Raw genomic sequence first — 20,874 nt, 5'->3', positions numbered from 1 at the left:
GGCTGCCTAGGGAAGTGTTGGAGTCACCATCCCTGGAGGAGCTCAAAAAACATGTAGATTTGGCTCTTAGGGACATGGTTTAGTGGTCATGGTAGTAGTGTCGGGTTGATGGTTGGACTTGATGATCTTAGATGTGTTTTACAACCTTTATGATTCTATAATTCTATGATTATATGAATATAATTGTGGGAGTTCTGGCCAGAGTTGTCTTTATTACTCAGTATTTTTGTAGCAGGTTTTACTTACCAGTAAAACATGAATCCTGAACGCTAATATTGTACAGCTTAGGCCAGGTCCACAGTGTGCATACATCCATTTGTAATGGCATAACTTGTCTCCCTTGGCGTAGACTGGATATTTGATAAACCCTTGGTACTCCTCAGGTGAATTACCTCTTTCGTTTGGCAAATACTGTACATAATGATACCGGTGCTGCGTGCTGTTTGGCCCTTCTAGTCAGTGACATTGTGGGCACAAATACCCCAGATAGACAATAATCACTTCCTGGCACATTATTTGTCTCTAGATGGTATCTCTCAGCTAAGAGATAGTCAAAAGAAAGATGGTAAAATACATAACGAATCACCGTCTCTTTAATTTTTGCCGGTCAGACCCTGCCTGTTTGATTTAGGTAAATGCACCTTTATACGGGAAAGCAAATACAGTATCTCTGAACAAAAAAATGCCACCACATAAACTTACTGAAGGAAGTAAGGCAGAGCTGTACTTTTTTTTTTTTGTTAAGACTTGGATTAAGATCTGTTTAAAATACAGGTTTGTATAAAGTTTGCAGCAAATGAGGTAGATACCTAATGGTGTTTCCGTCTTACAAAGAAATCAAATTCTGCTTTTCCAGCTCACTCTTTTTCTTTCAGACATTTTGAGGTGGCATCTTAAAATGTAGTTATTGAAGCTACATTATTGTAGAAAGTACTGGTATAATGGGCTTGCCTGAGCACAAAGGTGCAGTGATTTAATTAAAGGCGTGGTTTAATTAAGGGTTTGAGTTGTATGAAGCCTCATTTGTATGAACTGTTGGCACTGTGTAAACATAATAAATTGAAGTGAACTTTGCACTTCTGCACCTGTATGCTTAGGGTTGGAATTAATAGGAGTGTTTTAGAGTCAAAGAACCACAGAATGGTTTGGATTCGAAGGGAACTTAAAAATCATCTAGTTCCCACCCCCCTGCCACGGACAGGGACATCTCCCAGGTTGCTCAAAGCCCCATCCAGCCTGGCCTCGAAAACCTCCAGGGAGGGGGCAGCCGCACGTTCTCTGGACAACCTGTCCCCTTTTAAGTTGTATTTGTATCCAAACTCTGTCATAGTGTCCTTTAACTAAATCAGTGCTCCTTTAAAAAAAAAACCAAAACCAACAAACAACACACAGGCCTAATCTAAAGTGTAGCTAGTATGCTTCAGTCCTGAACTAGAAGGCACTGGGAATACTTGGGAATACCGGAAGGTACTGGGAATATAAAAGGGATATTCAGACCATTTAGTCTGAACTTCAGGTGCTGTTGATCATGTTGAATGAGGCTGCACATAACTGCCTGCATTTATGTTTGGTGAGACTGGTAAAATTCTATTTTCAACGTTTACTCTGCAGGTTAAATTCTAAACACAGAAGCCTGTGCTTTTTTTAATATTTTTTTAACTTCTGAGGAAAATCCTGTAATTGCTTTTGTTTATCTGTAGGTCCTCTACAGCTTTTCTTCCTCTTTTACTCTTATTTAATCTTAGCCTCAAGTATGTGTTTGGCATACTGACACCTGTAAAAGTGATACGGTTGGGTGCTTATGAACTTATAACCTCTTTTGTTGGGTTTTCTTAATTGCAGATTGAAATATCATGGACCGAAAACAGTTTGGATGATGCATTTCACCAGCATATCTCTGCAGTTTCAGTTTTAATGATGGATAAGTGTAAGCACATAGGACGCCTGCGACTGGCCCAAGATCACTCTATTCTGAATCCTCAGAAATGGCATTGCGTGGACTGCAATACCACCGAATCTGTGTGGGCGTGCCTCAGCTGCTCACACGTGGCTTGTGGAAGATACATTGAAGAACATGCACTAAAGCACTTTCAGGAGCGCGGGCACCCGGTGGCGTTGGAAGTAAACGAGCTGTATGTTTTCTGTTATCTCTGTGATGATTACGTTCTTAATGATAACGCAACGGGGGATTTAAAACTGTTGCGAAGTACGTTAAGTGCAATCAAGAGTCAAAACTATGAGTGCACCACTCGAAGTGGGAGGACTTTGCGGTCTATGGGTACAGGTGATGATTCTTACCTTTCGCGTGGTGGTGCCCAAGCCTTGCTTCGGAAGGAAGATCGCATGTTCACAGCTCTTTGGCACCGACGGCACGCGTTCCTGGGCAAAATATTCAGGTCATGGTTTGAGTTGACGCCTACCGGAAAAAAGATTTTGGAAGAAAAGCTTCAGGAAGAAGAGGAAGAAAGAAAGGTCAAAGCTAGGAAGAGAAGACAGGAACGGAAGCGTGAGTTGAAAGCGGAGATGGAGAAGATGCCTCCAAGAAAGAGCAGCCGTTTGCAAAATCAGATTAGAATGTCCTCGAAAACAGCACCCTGCCTGCAAAAAACATCACAGAACAGGAAATCTGTGGCAAAGTTAAAAAAAATGTATACCTCAGGTGAAATAAGATTGAAAAGGAAAATAAGTGACTCTCCAATTAAACGGAGGCCCACAGTGACTCCTGGGGTAACGGGACTGAGAAACCTTGGAAATACCTGCTATATGAATTCCGTCCTGCAGGTATTAAGTCACTTACTTATTTTTCGAGAATGCTTTTTGAAGCTTGATCTTAACCAAACTCAGGAACTGCTGGCAACAGCAACCAACGGTAAAACCAGATCTTCGTCTAGACACCTGCCAATAGTTGCCTCAACGTTTCGTGTGAATGAGAACCAGGAGAAAGTAAAGGGATCATCTTCTGTGAGGCGGCCTAGTTTCTCCTCTGGATTAAGTGGAGGAGCATCAAAGAGTAGAAACATGGAACTTATTCAGCCCAAGGAACCCAGTTCAAAGCATATTTCCCTCTGTCATGAGCTGCATACACTGTTCCAAGTTATGTGGTCTGGCAAGTGGGCACTGGTGTCTCCTTTTGCCATGCTTCATTCTGTGTGGAGACTAATTCCAGCCTTCAGAGGATATGCTCAACAAGATGCTCAGGAATTTCTCTGTGAACTTTTGGATAAAGTGCAGCAGGAACTGGAGACTGCAGGGACCAGATACCCAGCTCTCATCCCTGCTCCTCAAAGAAAACTGATAAAACAGGTTTTGAGTGTGGTTAACAACATTTTTCATGGACAGCTATTGAGTCAGGTATGTTTTATAACTTTTTTTTTTTTAAGGTGTGCAATGATTTGTATTTGTGAGTTTGCACTGGTCAGTGATGGGTGTACTTCAAAGGTGGATGCGTTTGTAACTACTGAGAAGGGGATGTGGAATATATAATAGAGAATTTCAGAAGGGAATTAATTTGGCTGTTCCTAAAACTTTAAAGAGAAGAGTCACCTGATAAACATGAAAGTGTTAAATTTAGTATTTTAAAGCACACCTTTGCAAATACTCAGAAATATCTGACTTTGCTATTAAGCACCAACTAATCTGCAGGATTAAAGAATTTACAATTTTAAGCATCTAGCTTATCGCTCTAGTGATACTAGATAATAGGTGTTAAGGAAGGTGTTAATCTTCTCGAAGTGAAAACTGATTAGGTAATGGATGCCAAGCCAGGAATTATTTCAGTAAATGGCTTAAATTTGAAATTAATTTCTTACCTGTCATGATGCCATGTACAGGAATACTATTTTTCTGTTACAACACAAAGATGCAGAAGGCTTCATCAACACAGGAACTAAATTTGTGGGGTGAAGGCGAAGGTTGTTTTTTTTTTCTGCCTGATTGATCTCCCTTTTTCTTCTTCTTGGCTTCCTGTCGTGTACTTCAGTGTGTCCCCACTTACTGTTACGTGTATCGCAGCAGTGTGCGTGTACCAGCGTCTGAGAACCGACTGAACAAACAAATGCTGGGTTCTGCTCTATCAGGATAAAACCTAACCCCATTGTGGCAGGAACAGAGAAGTTCTTATCCCCATGGAATTGGTCCTTGATAGGCACGCACGTGTTACTGGGGGAGTGCAGAAGCATTTAATGGATGTGTTGTGTCAAGGAGAAGTTTAACACAAATCAGCAATTATTAGTCTGACTGTTTGATTGGTGATTTAATGTTTTAGGATGTGAAACTAGAAATCCAAGTGTTTTTTGACTAAGATGGGATTGTTTACTGCTGTTATAGCTACAAATTTTATAATAAGATAACAGGACTTTTAAAATTAGGATTGTTTGCACAATGTGTTAACTTTTAGGTCATCTTATGTTTTGTGTAACTACTAGAAACTGTTATATCTACTCATAAAACCAGATCATCCTCCACCTTCTGTTTGGTCCAGCGTAAGAGCATTTCTGTAAGCTTTCCTCGGTGTAGTTAAAATATCTTGTATCAGGGCTAATATAAATGTCTAATATGTCACTAAAGCTTTCTATTACTACTCACAAGTAGTAACTCTGTTAGTAAAACAAAGTATATATGTTTTCCAAGCCTTCTAGCAGGACTCATTTTTTTTGAAGAATTTTCAAGGTTCTGAAGGTACTGAGCATTGTTTGAGCAGTACCGCGTGTTTTTAACTTTGTTATGTGAAGAGGCTTGTGACTAGAAACCCTCCCGCTTTCCTGAAACCAGGATGGGGGAATAGTGAGAATTCATTCAACTGTCATCAAGTAAGACTGAAAGGGGATTAAACAGTTTTGAGCCATCCTGTGATTTCATGACTACAACACACAGCTCTTCTACTGTGGCTGCTCGGTGTATGTGTGCAAAATACAGCCTTGATGAACTTCAGAATGGCTCCAGTGAGAGGAACAAGGAAAAGAGCATTGAGGCTGTTATCTGTAGTAATTTCTCGTTGGCTTCTTAGGCAGTTCCCACAGTGTCCAGCACTTTACCTCCTCATATTCCCTTTGTCTTCCACCACTCCTTTGTTTCAGTTTCATCTTCTCTAGCACTTTTGAACATACTAAATATTAAAAGTAAAAGGTGTTCCCAGAAGTTTTATATTACTTCCTGATAGAATAAAGTTGGATCATCTTAATGTTTCCATCCCTGGCGTTAGCACGTGGAAGGGTAAACTTTGAAAACTCTGTTAGGCAGTTACTTTCTTCAGTAAGATTCTTGCATCATGATTTCACTCGGCATTTCTCAGAACTGCGTCAAATTGCTATCATGAATTTAACAAAAAAGGCAAGAAAACATCCAGGCAGAGCTGAAGAATAATATGAAAGACTTATTGCTTATCACATCTTTGACAATGTTAGCTGTTAAAAGCAAGGAGTGCACGCTTTGCCCTTGGAGACTTAATTTCATCTACCTAAAAGCTGTAACACTACTATGGTTTCTCTCTAGAAGATAGTTTGAAGCCGTAATCTGCTGCATGTATTAAAAATAGGATGGCATTTTAGTCTGGAGTGTTGGATAAGCTACAACTTAATTCAATGAATACGGGGAATTGAGAAGCTTGTTTCTGTGTGCAGCTGCCTTCTGTTTTAGGGTCACTAAAAAGTTATTATACTTACTGTGTCTTTGTACTGAAAATACCATTTTAAGATCTTTGATTCTGTGAGATACCTGAGTGCAGTGAAGTCAATCTTTTTGACCTTCAGACCTCAGGAATACTGTGAACTCCTTGATATGGCCCACAGAGGATCCCTTACAATGCAGATAAGATGTATGTTTACTTAGGTTTCACATTACTTTCACAGACGCAATTAAACATCTTCCCTCATCTACTTATTCTATTTTAACTTGAAGAGAAGTCATAATCCTAAATTTGCCATCAGTTTCTTGCTATTGAAATGACTGCCTGGTTAGGCACTAACTAAATAAGCGATATAAGATTAAGAAAGGAGGAAATTGTGCGTGTGACAATCTAACATAGATTACTTTTTGATAACTGGAAAAAGCTTTACATGATGTCAAAACAATTGCACATTTTATGTAAGTTAGTTGATTTTGGTTTGTTATGTTCTCAGTTGATTTAAAGTAAATCTTCCTCATCTACTACTTGAAATCTTTTGGAATTTTATGAAATTAACTAGACTAGGTAATGCCTAATTCCAGGAAAAGCATGAGTGGATTGCCTCTCAACATTGGTTTGTTTGTTTATTCCAGTATTTTTTTTTAGGATTACAACTTTTTACTCTGCAGTACAGACTATAACTTAAATACCCAGTATGTCTAAGGAAAGTAAAGATAGAATCATAGAATGGCTTAGATTGGAAGAGACCTTAGAGATCATCTAATCCAACCTTCCTGCCACGGGCAAGGATGCCTCTCAACTAGACAATATAGAGCTACAAACCCCTTCCCCTCTTATTCTTTCCTTTTTTACATGCTAGTCTTCTTCCAGTGATTGCCTGGAGAAAGTTATGCTATAGCAGAGGAGTCTCTGTCAAGTAAATCTGTGATTTCAGGGGCAGATCTACTGGAAGAGTAGCTCATCCCTCTTGACCCTGTTGAGCCTGTAAGCAGATGCCAATATGTCCATTAAAATCTCAGTTGTTTTTCAATCCCTCAGTACTTGTACTCTTGCAGGAGGTACCCACTGCCTCCTCCTGTCCTCGATCCTTCAACAGGAAAGGAGAAAATCCTGCACTATGAAGTTACAGGCCAGTGGTAACCTGACCCATACTGATCTCCACGTCTTTGAAGGACAGTTCAAGAGCTCGAGTAGGTTAGCTACTGTCTCACTGGAGTTTTTTGACTTGTGTTTTTTAAACGGTCCCAGTTAAATAGCACAGTATGCAACAGTTTTTAAGCATCTTTATTTCAGACTTTGTCCATATTGTATTTTTAATTTATATTATGTATTTAAAAAAAAACCCTCAGAAATTGAAATAGCAGATTTTAGCTTCCAAACTAAATGTATAATTTCAGCACTGCCTTGGGAAAATAGTGTCTCACGTGTCCACAGAAATCATACTTGCAGAAACTGTAGTGTGTGTAGTTATGCTGGTATTAAAGGTTTTGTCAGCATGGGGAAGAAGGGAGGCAAGGAAACCAGCGTGACATATTTATGAAAGCTGATCTAGGTAATCTAGCTGATCTAGGAAGGTAGCCTGGCAGGTCTAGGAAGTTTGCAGATATGTACGCTGGCAAAATCTTATGTGTAGACACAACTTCTACCTCTTGATCTTCAGCTCTTTAACTGAATTGGTTTATCCTTACGATAACATTGAGCACACACGTTTTGATTTCTTGAAAGTTAGAGAGCTGTTTTGTTGTCTTTTTCAATATTGTAATGCTCACAGAAAATCTGATTTGATAAGACTATCAAGATATCAAAAATGGTGAAAGAATCGAAATTTGTTTCAGATATGGCTGATTTGGAGGCACTCTTGACATTGGAGTACAGCACATATACGTCTCAAATGAATTGCCCAGTATAACTGCCTCCCAGTTCAACCCATATAATAATATGAAGTTTTCTGAAACTAAGAAGTGGTAGTTAGGAAAATATATGCTGGATGTTTCGTGTATGTTATGCTTTCTGGCCACTGTGCTGGTAAAACCTTAAAAGCTTTCTAAAGTTCAAAATAAGCCTCTTGTCATGAAAATTACCAGGAAAAAAAATTACTTTGCTATAAGTCAGATGGGATGATTCTAAGTAATTTTGCCTACTCTTAAATAATGCCAAAATAATCATTCAGATTATTGAATCTTTTAGTATTTTTCATTGTGTTTGAAGAACTATAAAAATGTATTTGAGTCTAGTAATAAAAAAATAAGTTGTCATAATTTGATCTTCAGTGACTATTCTTATTTTAGAAGAATTTTGGTTACCAGACACTGTTTGTCTTCCCTCAGTTGCGTGGCTTTCATTCTTCATCTTTCTGATAACTTTCTGACAGTTAAGTTCACATGCACAGACACACATGCATGCGCACACAGAATTGTTGAGGTTGGGAAGGACTTTGGAAATCATATCGTCTGACTCTGCTTGAAACAGGGCAAAGTAAACCAGGTTGCTGAGAGCTTTGTGCAGTCAGGTTTTAAATGGCACCAAGGATGGAGACAGCACAACCTCCCCAGGCAGCCTGTGCCGGTGCTAGACCATCCCCACAGTAAAACCAGTTTCTTCTGCCTAAACAGAACCTGCTGAGGTGTTTCAGTTTGTGCCCGGTTCATCCTGTGTCCTGTCTCTGGACACCACTGAGAAGAGCCCAGCTCCGTCTCCTTTATTCCCCCCATCAGGTGCTTCCACACATGGACAGGAACCCTGTGAGCTTCCCTTCTCCAGGCCAGACGCTCCCAGCTCTCCCAGCCTCTCTGGTACGTCCGAGGCTCCAAGCCCTTTCAGTCACCTTCCCAGCCCTTTGGTGGCCTCACTCCAGCAAGTCCCTGTGTCGTACTGGGAAATGCCACACTGCATCCAGCCCTCCAGCCGCCTCTGAGCAGGCTGAGGAGAGGGGAGGGATCATCTCCCTTGGAGGATGCTCTGTCTGACCCCCGGGGCTGGTGGCCGGCTTTACCATAAGGGCACATGGCTGCTGGGTCCTGCTGAGCTGGTCCCCAGTAGCTGCCCCTGGGGAGCCACTTCCCAGCCTGTCCTGGTGCCTGAGGTGGTTCCTGCCCAGGCACAGGACGTGGCCCTTCCCATTGTGGAGGCGCATAAGGTTCCTCCTGGCCCATCTCCCCAACCCATCCTGCTCCCGCTGGCTGGCAGCGCGACCCACTGCTGCCTCAGATACTGCTCCCAGGTTTGTGGCATCTGCAAACTTGCCGAGGGTTTAATAGAATTGGTCTCAGTATTGACCCCTGGGGTGCGCTGCTAGAGTCTGGGCTCCAGCTGCTTTTCATGTCGCACGCCGTAATGTGCTGAGCCTGGCAGTTCATTCTGTTTTCCTTTCACCTCACTGTCTGTTAATAATTTTTTTTTCTGTAAGCATGTTATGTGATACAGTGTTGAAAGCCTCACTGAAGTAAAGATAAACAACATCCGCTGTTTTCCACTCGTCCGCTGGTTATCTGATTGTAGGAAGAAGGCCAGCAAGTTGGTCAAGCGTGATTTTCCCATCATAAATCCATGGCGCCTGCTCCCAATTATCTTATCCATAATATCTTTGGAACTGGTTTCCAGGATTGTTTGCTCCATCAGCCTTCCCACAGATGCTGACTGGCTTGTAGTTCTGCAGATCCTCCTTGAAGACGGGAGTGACATTTGCTTTCTTCATGTCCTTGGAACCTTCCCCAGTTGCCAGGACCTTTCAAAGAGAGAGGGTGGCATTGCAGCACCGTCAATCAGCACCTTTTGGTCTTTCAGTTTATTAGGGGTATTTTCAAATTCTAGGCAAGCAGAAGGAGGAGGACAGTTGATATTTTCTGTGGCTAAAAAATGCCAGGTAAGGGAGGAGAAAAAATTAAGGTCTGCACTGATTTATGTGACAGCTGCTTGGGTACGTAATTCAAGGAAGAAAATGAATGTTGAATTATGAAAGCACTGTTTTACTGAACTGACACATGTTGCAAAGCAGCAAATAGTTTTTGATGATTTCTTCATAGTGCTGTTGATTAAATTCACGTTTAATGTAAACTATCAAAGAAATACTTAGCTGAGTGTAATTCTAACATCTTTTTGGAGTGGTGAGAAGCGCTTTACAAACTGTTTTTGTCTGGGGTCGTTTTGAAAGTATTCCATGAGGATTCCACTGCTTTTGAATCTGGTGCCTTACGTAAAGCTCTTTGTCTGGATTTCAGTTACTGCAACACCAAACAGCGCTGGAATTCAAAAGCAATGGCCATGCCGGCATAGTAATGGTGTCCTCTCATTCTATGGTTACATTTCTTCTTAGGAGAAACTTACCTTGGGGTGCAGGAGTTTTTCTTGCCAATAATTCACCATTTAGTGTAGCAATAGTAGTAAGAACTAGCTTTTGATATTGCTAGGCATACTTTAAAAACCCTAACAAATGGTTTGATTGCTTCCTGAAGATATTTAAGATGGAATCCGAGCAAAATGCGCCCCCTAGCCCTGTGCAGGACTGCAGAATAAAAGGACGCAGTGCTCAGAGAGATGAATATGTCAAGACCCAGAGAGTGAAGTAGTTTCTAACCATTGTAGTGTGTGAACTACACTTAAAGTTGTAAAAGGCAATGCCTCTCTTTGTAAGTCTTGCTCCATTTCCTTGCTCAGCTGGTGCATTGTGGGGCAGATTGGCTATGCGAAGGGGAAACGTGTGCAGCCTTTGGGCTCTTTGAAGCCCCTCAGTTTTGGGTGTAGGCTGTGAGTTAAAGTTTTGGGAAGAATGCTGAGGGTGACTCATGCGGTGCTGGGTATTAAGTCTCCCACTGAACAGATTATTAAAAATAATGAGTATTTCACATATGTGATAGGAGGATTTGCACTTAAACAAATCCGTGAGCCGTATACTGTTTTCTATATTCCAGTGTTAGTCTCTGTGCTTCTATGCATAGTGTGAATCACAAAAGGGTTGGGAAAGAAGGTGACATCTAAAGTTCATCTATAGGACACCATTGAATCACAGGTCACTGTGGTTATTCTTATGTCATTCTGTTAAATAGATACAGACGATTTTGATGATGCTGTATGCTCATCACTACAAAGTTTAAGATTTTTTTATAACTGAAAAAATACACTATGGACTGTCATGTGTAATTCTGTATTATAGCAGTATGCTAGAAAACCCCTTCTACTTCAGTTTCTTTGTTTTGGAAAAATTCAATTACTCCTCTTGACATATACGCCTCCTAAAGTGAAAACTTCAGTAGTAGTGAAAATGCAAAAAAGGGACTGGCCATCTAGGAGTTATAGCAGAGCTGGTTAACACTTACCTTTCTTCCATGCGAGCACAGGGACTGTAGGCAAAACAGTAGAGGATGGAGTTGGCTTCTTCTGCAGCAACGTGTTAACCATTTTCTTTGGCTGCACTTAGGCCGAATGCCACCCCGGGGGAGTGGCCGTCCATCACATTCTTGTGGGCACAGTGATGCTTGTCTGAGTGGCCCCTGTGCTTGGCTTGAATCAAGCAATTTGATCCAACTCTTTTCAGTCTGGCCTTTGGCCCACGATTGAATACCAAGCTTTAACCAAACAATTGTCTCGAGCCCCCCGTGCTTCGCAGCGTGAAAGGGTGGTCAGGGCAGAGCATAAGGTAGAGATTTCGGGCTGGCTGGAAGCGGTAATTTACTTTCTTTGCTCTGATGTGAACTTCTCATGGAACTTTGTTATAAATGATATAACTAAAGCTTCCTAAAATGGCAATTTTGGAATTGAATGGGGATGTGAAATCAAACTCTGAATTCATAAAATGCAGTCATAAAAAGATACGCATCCCTAACCAGATTACTGGCGCAGGCTCACTTCCCTGTTGCTGCTGTGCAGAGTCGTACCGTGAAATGTTACATTGGACGGATGCACAAAGTTTGTGCCAACCCTTTGAGTAGTTCATGGTTGGGGTTTTTTTTGTTTGTTTGTTTCACTTTTTATAAAAAACACACATCCCCTTCAGCCAGCAGTATGTGCAGTTTATACGATTTCAGCGCTCTTCACGAAAAAGGACGTGAGGGTTGCACCGTGTGCGCGTGGTAGCGGCGCCTGCGGTGAAGGAGTCCCACTGAGGGCAGGAAGAGGAGCAACGGGAGTGCTGTGAAGCCGGTGCTGATGGATGGGCCAGTACAGATGAATTCCACAGAAGGGTAGAGATCCAGTTTGTAAGCTCAGGCCTGGCTAAGAAAAAGACTTGCAAGCTTTATTCCAGCCCTGATTTACCTCTCATTTACCACTAGGTGAGAGTGCTCAGTAGCGGATAGGGTTGGGTGTGTGCTTCTCCGAATATATCAGGTTGCTTGGCAAGTAGGCAGAACCCAGGTAACTCTTAGGAGGTTAACTCTTTCACAGCCTCATGGTGAGGAGGACCCTCTAGGATTTGGGGAAATAAGGGCAGCTCTGTACCAGTACAAGATTTTGACAACACAGGTGATCTTTGCTCACAGTTGCATGACGAGATGAGAAGCAGCACTATTGCATTGTGGGTTTTTTGAGAAGCAGAAATTGGAAACGGTCAATTATTTCATTTTCTTTGGGATAGTACTTATTAACTAGTCAGGAAAGAGGATCCTTAACCTACCTTATTAACATTACATGCTCTATTTAAAACCACGGAACTTCTTAAAATTATCTGTACTGTGTTCATGTATGTACTTCATCCTGCGCCTGGTAATCTTCAGAGTGCATTCATGGGCAACAAATTCTTAAGTAACTCATCAGTTAAGTAAACTTGTGGCCCAAGAAAGTCACCCATTTGTACAGCAGAAATCTATTAGTCATTCTGTGTTTACGCTGGAGTTAGCTTGAACTGTGGCCAAACATACCATTTTGTGTCCAAGTCTATATTCCGGCTCTGAGTTACTAATAGTTTGTGGCTTTGAAACGTTGCCAGATGTTCGCGCTTACAAAAGAAGCTCCTGTCAGTGTAAATGAAAACAGAAGATTCTCCTCTTTACTGCCACGCAGGTTCAAAGTTTTGTTTTCTAAGAACAAGGCAGTGGCGTTTTCTTCTTCTTAGAACTTAAAGCATTTAACAGCTTTCCTAACTCCACTGCTAAAACCTGTATACTGGCACACAAATACATAGATCATATATAAGCTGGTGTAGCTAATGTATGCGTTAAATAATTACTCACAAGAACACCTAAGAGGAAGGTACTATAAGGTGAGAGATCTGTCCTTGATCATGAAATAACAAAGGAGGGTGAATAATTGTGTGGTAGCAAACCTTCAGAGGAAAATAAAGGTGCTCTTGAGCAAAACTGAGTGTATTTTTACACTTGAGTAGGCTTACTAAGCTAACTGAAGAAACTTACACTGAACTTATGTAGAACACCAACACAAAGGCGTGCCTGTAAAATAGAAGTATTTGGATCTCATGTGGATTTTCATTCTTTTATTACTACGTCTTCATATTAGTTGTTCTAACTTGTGGTGTTTTTCTCAACAGGAAGCATGCTTAGGGAGATTTAATTTGGGAATTATTTACCCTTGTGGTGCAAACTTAAGGAGACGCTTGATAGTCCATTTACTGTAGAACATGAATGGTGGTGCCTCAGCCTGGCTGTTAAATTACACCAGGCTGATAAATAACAGTATCTTGACAGTAGGACCTATGTGGATGTTTTGAGCTCCCCTCATCTTTTTGGTGGGAAAGTTTAATTTTTAGGGAAAGGGGCAGGAACATGTGGGATGCTTCTGGAAGTTCTGTCAAAGCTAGCTATCTGAGCCCGATTAAAATTCAGCTTCTTTACAGAATGCATCTTTTCTAGAGCAATGAGGTTAGAGGTGCTTGAATGAGTAGTCACCTGCAGCTTTTTACCCAAAACTCAGGTAATTGCTTTTCAGGATTGCTTTGTACTCTGTTACGTTGAACATACCAAGGTGAACATATCTTTAGTCACACACACACACGCACACTTGATATTTACTGGTATTTCTTTGTAACCTTTATGAGCAATGCTTGTTACAGTCTAAATTGAGTTCAGGTGCTGCCTAGCTTCAGCTGCTGATAGAAGTTATACGTGCACATGGCTCATAGAAAGGTGGAGGTCCTCTGGACGAAGACACAAGTGATGTGATGCTCTTTATAAGCAGCTTGAGCTGCCTTTTGGAGGACGGCGTGAGAAGTGAACACCTAGTGTGTTGCCATTCAGCACAGAAGAGCTACTGCTTTTAACTTGCTTTCCTAAGTATTGAATGTTGTCATAGATTAATTGTCCCCTGCTGTATTATCTGCATTTTCCAGGTTGACTCACTTCACTTCTTCACATTTTATTTATGTTATCTTACTGCTTGTCCTTTCCCTAGTGTGACGATGGAACCACTTACTGAAAGAAGAAATAAATTATTTTTACCTGTTAATTTTTCTTTGAAGAAGTGTGCTTCCTAATCCAGGCTTCCCTGGAAGACTTACAAAGTAAGAAGGATATGAATTTCAAATACCCAGCTGTTGGTTTTTTGCTTTTGTTTTGGGTTTGTGTTTTGTTTGTTGTTCGGTTTTTGTTGTTTTTTTTTTTTTAAATTAACCTGAACTATAGTTTGCCTTTTTCATGTAAATTTTCCTTTTGGAGTGTTTCTTCTTGGAGAAAAGAATCCTGAGACTCCCATCAGCTGCTTTCTCTTGGACAGTCCCAGACAGACCATTTTGACACTGCTTTTCTTTCTTAGTAAAACATAAGAACACATACCTATTTGTGGTAATAGTATTGGACATGCTGCTTCAGAGAAAAGAAAATTTTAGGTATATAATTTCTTTTGTTAAATGACTATGTCTTGTCTTTGTCTGCAAGTTATCTCTGGGGGAAAAAAGCCAAACATTTTGGGTTTTTTTAGAGCTATGTTACAGTACACTTTTAGCAAAGTAAATCTTTGAGTGTAAGCAACTGGTGAAATACTGTTTTCCAGGTTACATGTCTCACCTGTGACAATAAATCAAATACTGTAGAACCTTTCTGGGACTTGTCCCTGGAGTTTCCTGAGAGGTATCACTGCAACGGCAAGGAGATGTCGCCTCAGTATCCATGTCTGCTGACAGAAATGCTGGCCAAGTTTACAGAAACTGAAGCTTTGGAAGGAAAGATATATGCATGTGATCAGTGCAACAGTGAGTAAAGGCAGTATGTACTCATGCATATGTTCTCTGCGTAAAACATGAAGTGAACTGTCAGTGACAGTGTAGAAGGAAAATACTAAAAGTCTTAGAAGTATCTTGCAGACAAAGTCCTCCTTATGTCCCAGTACGGTCACTTGACAGCTATCACTGCCCACCTAGCAGATGATATTGTTCAAAGGATGGTTTGAAGTGTGATACTGATCTTAGATAATGTCTGATCACACACTAATGGGGATTCTGATACTCCCAGCTGAGGAACCCATCAGCTTTTCCATTTAAGATGACTAACCTAAGTGACCACAAGTGTTTTATGTTTACATCATAAAATAATCCTTGCCAAACGGCTCTCGGAGTGTATCCTGTTGAAGGAGGCACATACAGTAGCTCTTTAGGTCCACACAAATGTGGCGGATAAATCTTAGACTGAAGTACAAGGCTGTTATCAAGATTTGTATTGTGTAACTGTGTGTTTGGCCTCAGCAAAACGAAGAAAATTTTCTTCTAAACCCGTTATACTCACAGAAGCTCAGAAGCAGCTTATGGTGTGTCGACTACCTCAGGTTCTCAGATTACACCTTAAACGGTTCAGGTAAGTGGTACCGCAACAAACACTGTTGCAAACTGACCAATTCAGTCCTGCTCTTCCAGTGTTTGGGATCAATGTTTTTCAGCATCGGTTTCATTTCTGTTTACTGAGAAATTATTAGAAACTTCTTTTTCTTGCTTAAACTTGAGTTTCATTTCACTTTACTGAGAAATTATTCAAAACTTCTTTTTCTTGCTTAAACTTGAGTTTCATTTCACTTTACTGAGAAATTATTAGAAACTTCTTTTTCTTGTTTAAACTTGAGTAAGACATGCTATAAGTAGAGGATTGACCTTTTGGGTTCCAACTACTTGCTACTTTAATGCCGAAATTATCCTTCTTTACAGTCAAAACCTACTAACCTTGCCGTGAACTCTGTCAAGAAAAATTAATCTTGTGTTATCTTGAGGTAGTCACTCATGTACAAACTGAGATTGTATTCAGCGAAACTCTCACATGACCTTCATAGAACCAAATACATTAATGAAGTAGCCTGAGAGTAAGGAAATGGAGACTGCACCTCTGCAAACTCTTCATCCACTTGGTAGTACTGAGTCTGTCCCAAATAGAAAGGAAACTGAAAAGGAGATAGAATAAAGGAGAAGCACCAATGAGATGTAACATGGGGGAAATACTTCACACTCCCTATTACACAGATCTTAAGATATATCAGAAGATGAGAATAGTGGGTACGGTCTTTTAAAAGTCAAAAGTCCTTGAGATAAGGAGAAGTGAAAGAGGAAGCCTAGGAGAAGAAAGCGTGCAGATTAGCATTTCTTTTGTGCACAAAGACAATAGCGAAGATAACACTTGTTATGTTGAAACGTAATTTGGAATGCTTTATTCTTCCTCTGAAAAAAATGCAAGTTTCCATTTGACTTAACTTCCCAGGTGGTCAGGACGCAATCATCGTGAGAAGATCGGCGTACATGTTAATTTTGATCAAATGCTGAACATGGAGCCTTATTGCTGCAGAGAATCCCTCAAGTCCCTCCGGCCTGACTGCTTTATCTACGACTTATCTGCTGTGGTAATGCATCACGGGAAAGGATTTGGCTCAGGGCACTACACTGCCTACTGCTACAATTCAGAAGGAGGTAGGAACCAGCTGTGAAATGAGTGTGGGAGAAAGGGGTGCTCGTAGCTCTAAACTGGTAAGGTCTTTTTACAGAAGCAAGAGGGCATCTTTTGTAGCTGAGTGGCCTGGAACGGGAATTCCAATTCCGCAGGCCAAAACAGTTTAATTTTTGTATTGGCCTGTTAAACATGCCCTGGTTTGAGCTAAACAGAACAGATTCTGTTTGGTGATTTTACTTTTCAGATCAGTCTCTACGAGGAGGCTGCACTTTCTGAAGTCAGCAGCATGTTTTGCAGACAGTGTGTGCTACTGGCAGTGATAACACCTGATGTTTACAGTTACTGCCTGGGACTGAGATGCAGAAAGGCTCTTGCTGATACTTATTCCTGTAGTGACCAAGGCCACTGCTGGCTCTTGTGTGCCACGCTGGGGGTGCCGGGAAGTGAAAGGCGTCACAAGGAAGTAAAAGGTTGCACCTCTGTTGAGTAACAGGACAGGTGACCAACGAGAGAATTCCGTTCCATATACATCGTGTTCAGTATAAAGCTGAGGGGTCAGAGAGATTAGGTCATCTTCTTCAATGGCCAGCATCCGAGCAGGACTCTGATCTTCCTTTGATCCTGAGATCTTGAATCTAGCTCCCGTACACTGCTCCCTTCTGCTGCTGAGCCTGGGGGCCCCCAGTGCCCCCTCCTCTACAGCAGCAGTGGGGATTGATATTTGGGGCAGGGGGGAATCAGGTCCAATATTGGACCTGATTTTCATTATTCCCTTATCAGTATTATTATTGTTTTATTAAAGCTCAGTTTTCTTTTCCAATCCGTAAGTCACGCTGCCTCATTCCCTTTCTCCATCTTGGGGTTGGAGAGGGGTTAGACAGCAGCTGTCATTTGTTTAGTGGCCATCCCAGCCCTAACAACGTGCTCGGGCTATAAACCGTCCTGCAAATCTGAGGAAGCTAAGCTGGGCTTTTAAAACCTGGAGGCAAATACACTAGGTTAACTGAAACAGTCGATCTAGTATAGCTAGAACTGAAACTCATTAAATGGGACCGAACACTAATTAATTATTAAATATAATGGAATTACTTGAAATCAGTGTCCTGATGACTTTCTTTTTGGTGTATTTCTTCGCTGCAGGATTCTGGGTACACTGCAATGATTCGAAACTCAACATGTGCACTATGGAAGAAGTATGCAAGGCTCAAGCGTACATTTTGTTTTACAGCCAACGACTTACTCAGGCAAACGGACGTGGTAAAAGGCCGTGTCCTAGCACAGCTGACAGTCAGCAGCACACAGAAGTAGCTGACTGTCCCATGGACAACAGCAGCAGCTAATCCAAAGCCAGTTAACTGCATGTATGGTAAAAGTTTGAATTGTCATAACTATATATTTTTTAATGAAAAGAAAATGCAGTGTCGTACTTTTTTACTTTGAATCCATGTACAATGTTTATATACTTGTGTATTAGCTGAAGTACTCTACAGTTGTTAGTAAAAGTTTTTATTGACAGTAAGTAACTTTCTAAATACCTAGAATGTCAATACAGCTATTTTTTAAGAAAAAGATTGCTATTTGCATTTAACTCTTACCTCAGGCTGTTTTTTGAAGCTGGTTTTGTATTTTGATAATCTCTTTAAATGGTTTAGAGAAATGACTTTCAATGGGTAACTGATGTTTCTCTGGTTAATTTTCTATATGTGCTTGTGTACATTTGATAGTATAGTTCTAATGATGTCATGACACTTACTGTCTGCAGGAATTGCTACTAAGTCTTAGAATATTAACATTCACCAGCAAGGAATGTTCTACATATCAGATAGTAACTGAACATTTTGTAGAAAACTTTCTGAAAATTCTTCACAACTAAAGTGAAAACATTTTGCAGGCTTCAAGGGAGCTACACTAAAGACACGTTGATAGAATTTCCCAAAAACTGAAATCGTGGAAATAGAGCACGTACTTATTTTCATATAAGTATGCAAGAGGAGCATTTAATAACCCAAGAATGTATTTTTTACCAAGCCTTCCATGGTTTAGCCTTAACAAGTCTGACAAAACTCAAGTGCCAAACTGAAAGTGCTAACTTTGACAACCAGGGGATTTTTATTCCAACGATTTAAAGAGCTTTCTCAAGAAAACCAACAAGGAACAAGCAGCACAACCACACTCCCCCACCCCACTGTCATTGCTAGCAGCCCATCAGCTCCCCCTTTCTTGCATCGGACAAACTTCCTTTAAGCTGTGGCAGGCCTCGGCTCCCTCCGTGAGCTCTAACGCAAACCACTGAAGAGAAGATGTAACATCTGTATGAAAGCGTTTTCAAGCCGACTGCTTTTCTTACCTACAACTGCTGCACCTTCCCCACGGCCCTACCCACCACTAGCATTAACAGAACTGTGCATCGAGGAGAATCTAACAGGCAGGAACTATCAGGCTTTTCTCCACGTGCAGTAGTTAATGTCAAATTTTAATTGTGAAGTTATGTTGCATAAGTCCTATGCAAATTGTTACCTCATCTTCTGCAAAGTTTATACCTCAATAAAATGCCTTGATGTGGACAGAAAAATGCGTGTGCTGAAATTATCATTCCTACATTATTGTTACAATTTTAAAAAACCCCCATACTTTAAAATTTTGTCAAAGTATTAACGACTGCTTTGGCCATCTATCACTAATTTAACAGCTGGTTTTATTCATGACTTTTCCTGCCATTTCCATATCTATGTTTCTGAAAGATGTCGTATTATGGTGAGCACATAGGGGCCTTGGATCTCAAACATGCTTTGCCTTGTACTCGTCCTAATTAAGTTTGTGAAAGCAGGTGGTTTTTTTTCTAAGTCAAGGGCCATCTACTGAAGTGAGATGATCTGACAAATCTACTTGTTACGGCTGCACGGTCTTTCAAATACTTCTCTGCTGTCCTTCCTGTTCAGGAAATTAATTTAGCTTAAACACTTCTTTCTATTTATAGGTAGTTCAGGGGAATAAAAAGGAAGCCTTTCAGAATCCTGATGCTTTTTCTTCCCCCAAGAGTGTCGCAACCAGATACGTAAAGGTCTTAAGATACTCAAGCATTAATGAAAAATTAGTCTATCCTGGGACTCTGATGGGTGGTGGGGGAAGTTCATTAGCCTCAGTCATCAGTATTAAGCACATACTCCGGTCCCTTAGAAAGAACCTTTCCACCCTGCCGGCTTTTCCTGCAGGATTGCCCAGGCTGTGCCTGTGGACATTCCGCTGCGTTGGCTCTCGCTGCAGCAGTCTGCTAAGTCTCAAGGCTTTCTCTGAAAGCCATCATTAGCTCAGCAAAAGCAAATGCTGCTTTTTTGCCCTTGGTGCCCTCAGGCAGAACGAGAGAAGTGAAGGAGAAAGGACACACAGAAGCATGGAGTTCCAGTCCTAATTCACACAGCAAGCAGCATAGAGATGATTACTGCAGTCCAGCGTGAAAATGAGCCCATCTAGGTGCACTTCTCAACAGCTGCTGTTTTACTTCTTAACAGAGGTTCACAGAGCTAGTGCTGTACCCTTTATCGAGAGTAAGGCTTAACGCAGTGTGAGCCTATGATGTGCTTATATTTAAGTATTCAAAATAGAGCTCTTACTGGAGCAGAGGAAGTGGCAAGGTTTGAGGACCAGTGACTGAAATAAGCAGAAATGCTGGTGCAGAAACTGACATCACACTGTAGGCCTTAGGAAACTAGACAGCTGTTTGATCTAAGGCCACCCGTCTGGTTTGGCAGCAGCTGTTCCTGGGGTCAGGGTTCCACAACTCACTGGCTGGAGTTCTGCGGAGCAGTAAAGCCTAAAAGGGTGCAGCAACTCGGCACCATCTCAGCAACAGGGTTGGGTGGAGGGGTTTGTTATATCAGAAGAGACCCAGGTAAACGCACCTGAGTTGTATCAGCAGGGAGCTGGTCTGATAACCTGAGTTACCTACATGAAAGCCTGATCATGCAAAAGCAGCTCAAGAAGCTATAACCCTTGTCACCTCTACTCTCCACCTTCATTTTAATCCACATTCAGAAAAACAGTTTCAAGCTGAAGGTTCCACACTGTTGCTACCTTGCTAAGAGCTGTCTCCAGTGGAGATACCTGCCGCCTCAGTACCGAGAGCACTGTACACTGCCTGTGCTGAACTTCCTCTTACTGCACAAGCAGTCGATGCTTGTAGGAACTCAGTAAAGCAATTGTGCAGCAATTCCTGCTAGTAAAGGGTTCAGGACCCCCTTTCACACGTGGTAACACTGCACAGGTAGTAATTTGGCAACCACCCACACTGTGAACACAGACTAGTACTCAAGACAGAGATGCTTCCAGGAATTAGTTTTACGTGCATTTTTGAGACAACTTGCTGACTCCTCAGTTTTTCAGGACAGGCACTGGATTTTTTCCCCATATACACAAGGGAAGTGGTACCATGCCTTGACTGGTCACCTG

The 20,874-nt window shown here is 41.3% G+C and overlaps 1 protein-coding gene across 1 annotated transcript; it reads left to right on the top strand.

Annotated features, from left to right (window-relative positions):
* Positions 1 to 1,842: 1,842 nt before the first annotated feature.
* USP44 (ubiquitin specific peptidase 44) lies at positions 1,843 to 18,261 on the top strand. Its single transcript, XM_009864504.1, has 5 exons — positions 1,843 to 3,351; positions 14,558 to 14,756; positions 15,246 to 15,354; positions 16,243 to 16,448; positions 17,569 to 18,261. The coding sequence occupies exons 1-5, from the start codon at positions 1,915 to 1,917 to the stop codon at positions 17,766 to 17,768; spliced, it is 2,151 nt and encodes a 716-aa protein (XP_009862806.1). The 5' UTR covers positions 1,843 to 1,914; the 3' UTR covers positions 17,769 to 18,261.
* The last annotated feature ends 2,613 nt before the right edge of the window (positions 18,262 to 20,874 follow it).

This window comes from Apaloderma vittatum, unplaced genomic scaffold, assembly GCF_000703405.1.
Source record: "Apaloderma vittatum isolate BGI_N311 unplaced genomic scaffold, ASM70340v1 scaffold11722, whole genome shotgun sequence".
NCBI classification, from domain to species: domain Eukaryota; kingdom Metazoa; phylum Chordata; class Aves; order Trogoniformes; family Trogonidae; genus Apaloderma; species Apaloderma vittatum.
Note: the sequence above shows the minus strand (reverse complement) of the source record. Positions and strands in the feature narration are given on the sequence as shown.

What these genes read in the sequence shown, in the direction of transcription:
- USP44 (XM_009864504.1), top strand. Translation starts at nt 1,915, where the DNA reads ATGATGGATAAGTGTAAGCACATAGGACGCCTGCGACTGGCCCAAGAT. An exon ending in ATGGACAGCTATTGAGTCAG is followed by an intron (nt 3,352 to 14,557) that starts GTATGTTTTATA and finishes ACTGTTTTCCAG; the next exon opens with GTTACATGTCTCACCTGTGA. An exon ending in TTACACCTTAAACGGTTCAG is followed by an intron (nt 15,355 to 16,242) that starts GTAAGTGGTACC and finishes TTAACTTCCCAG; the next exon opens with GTGGTCAGGACGCAATCATC.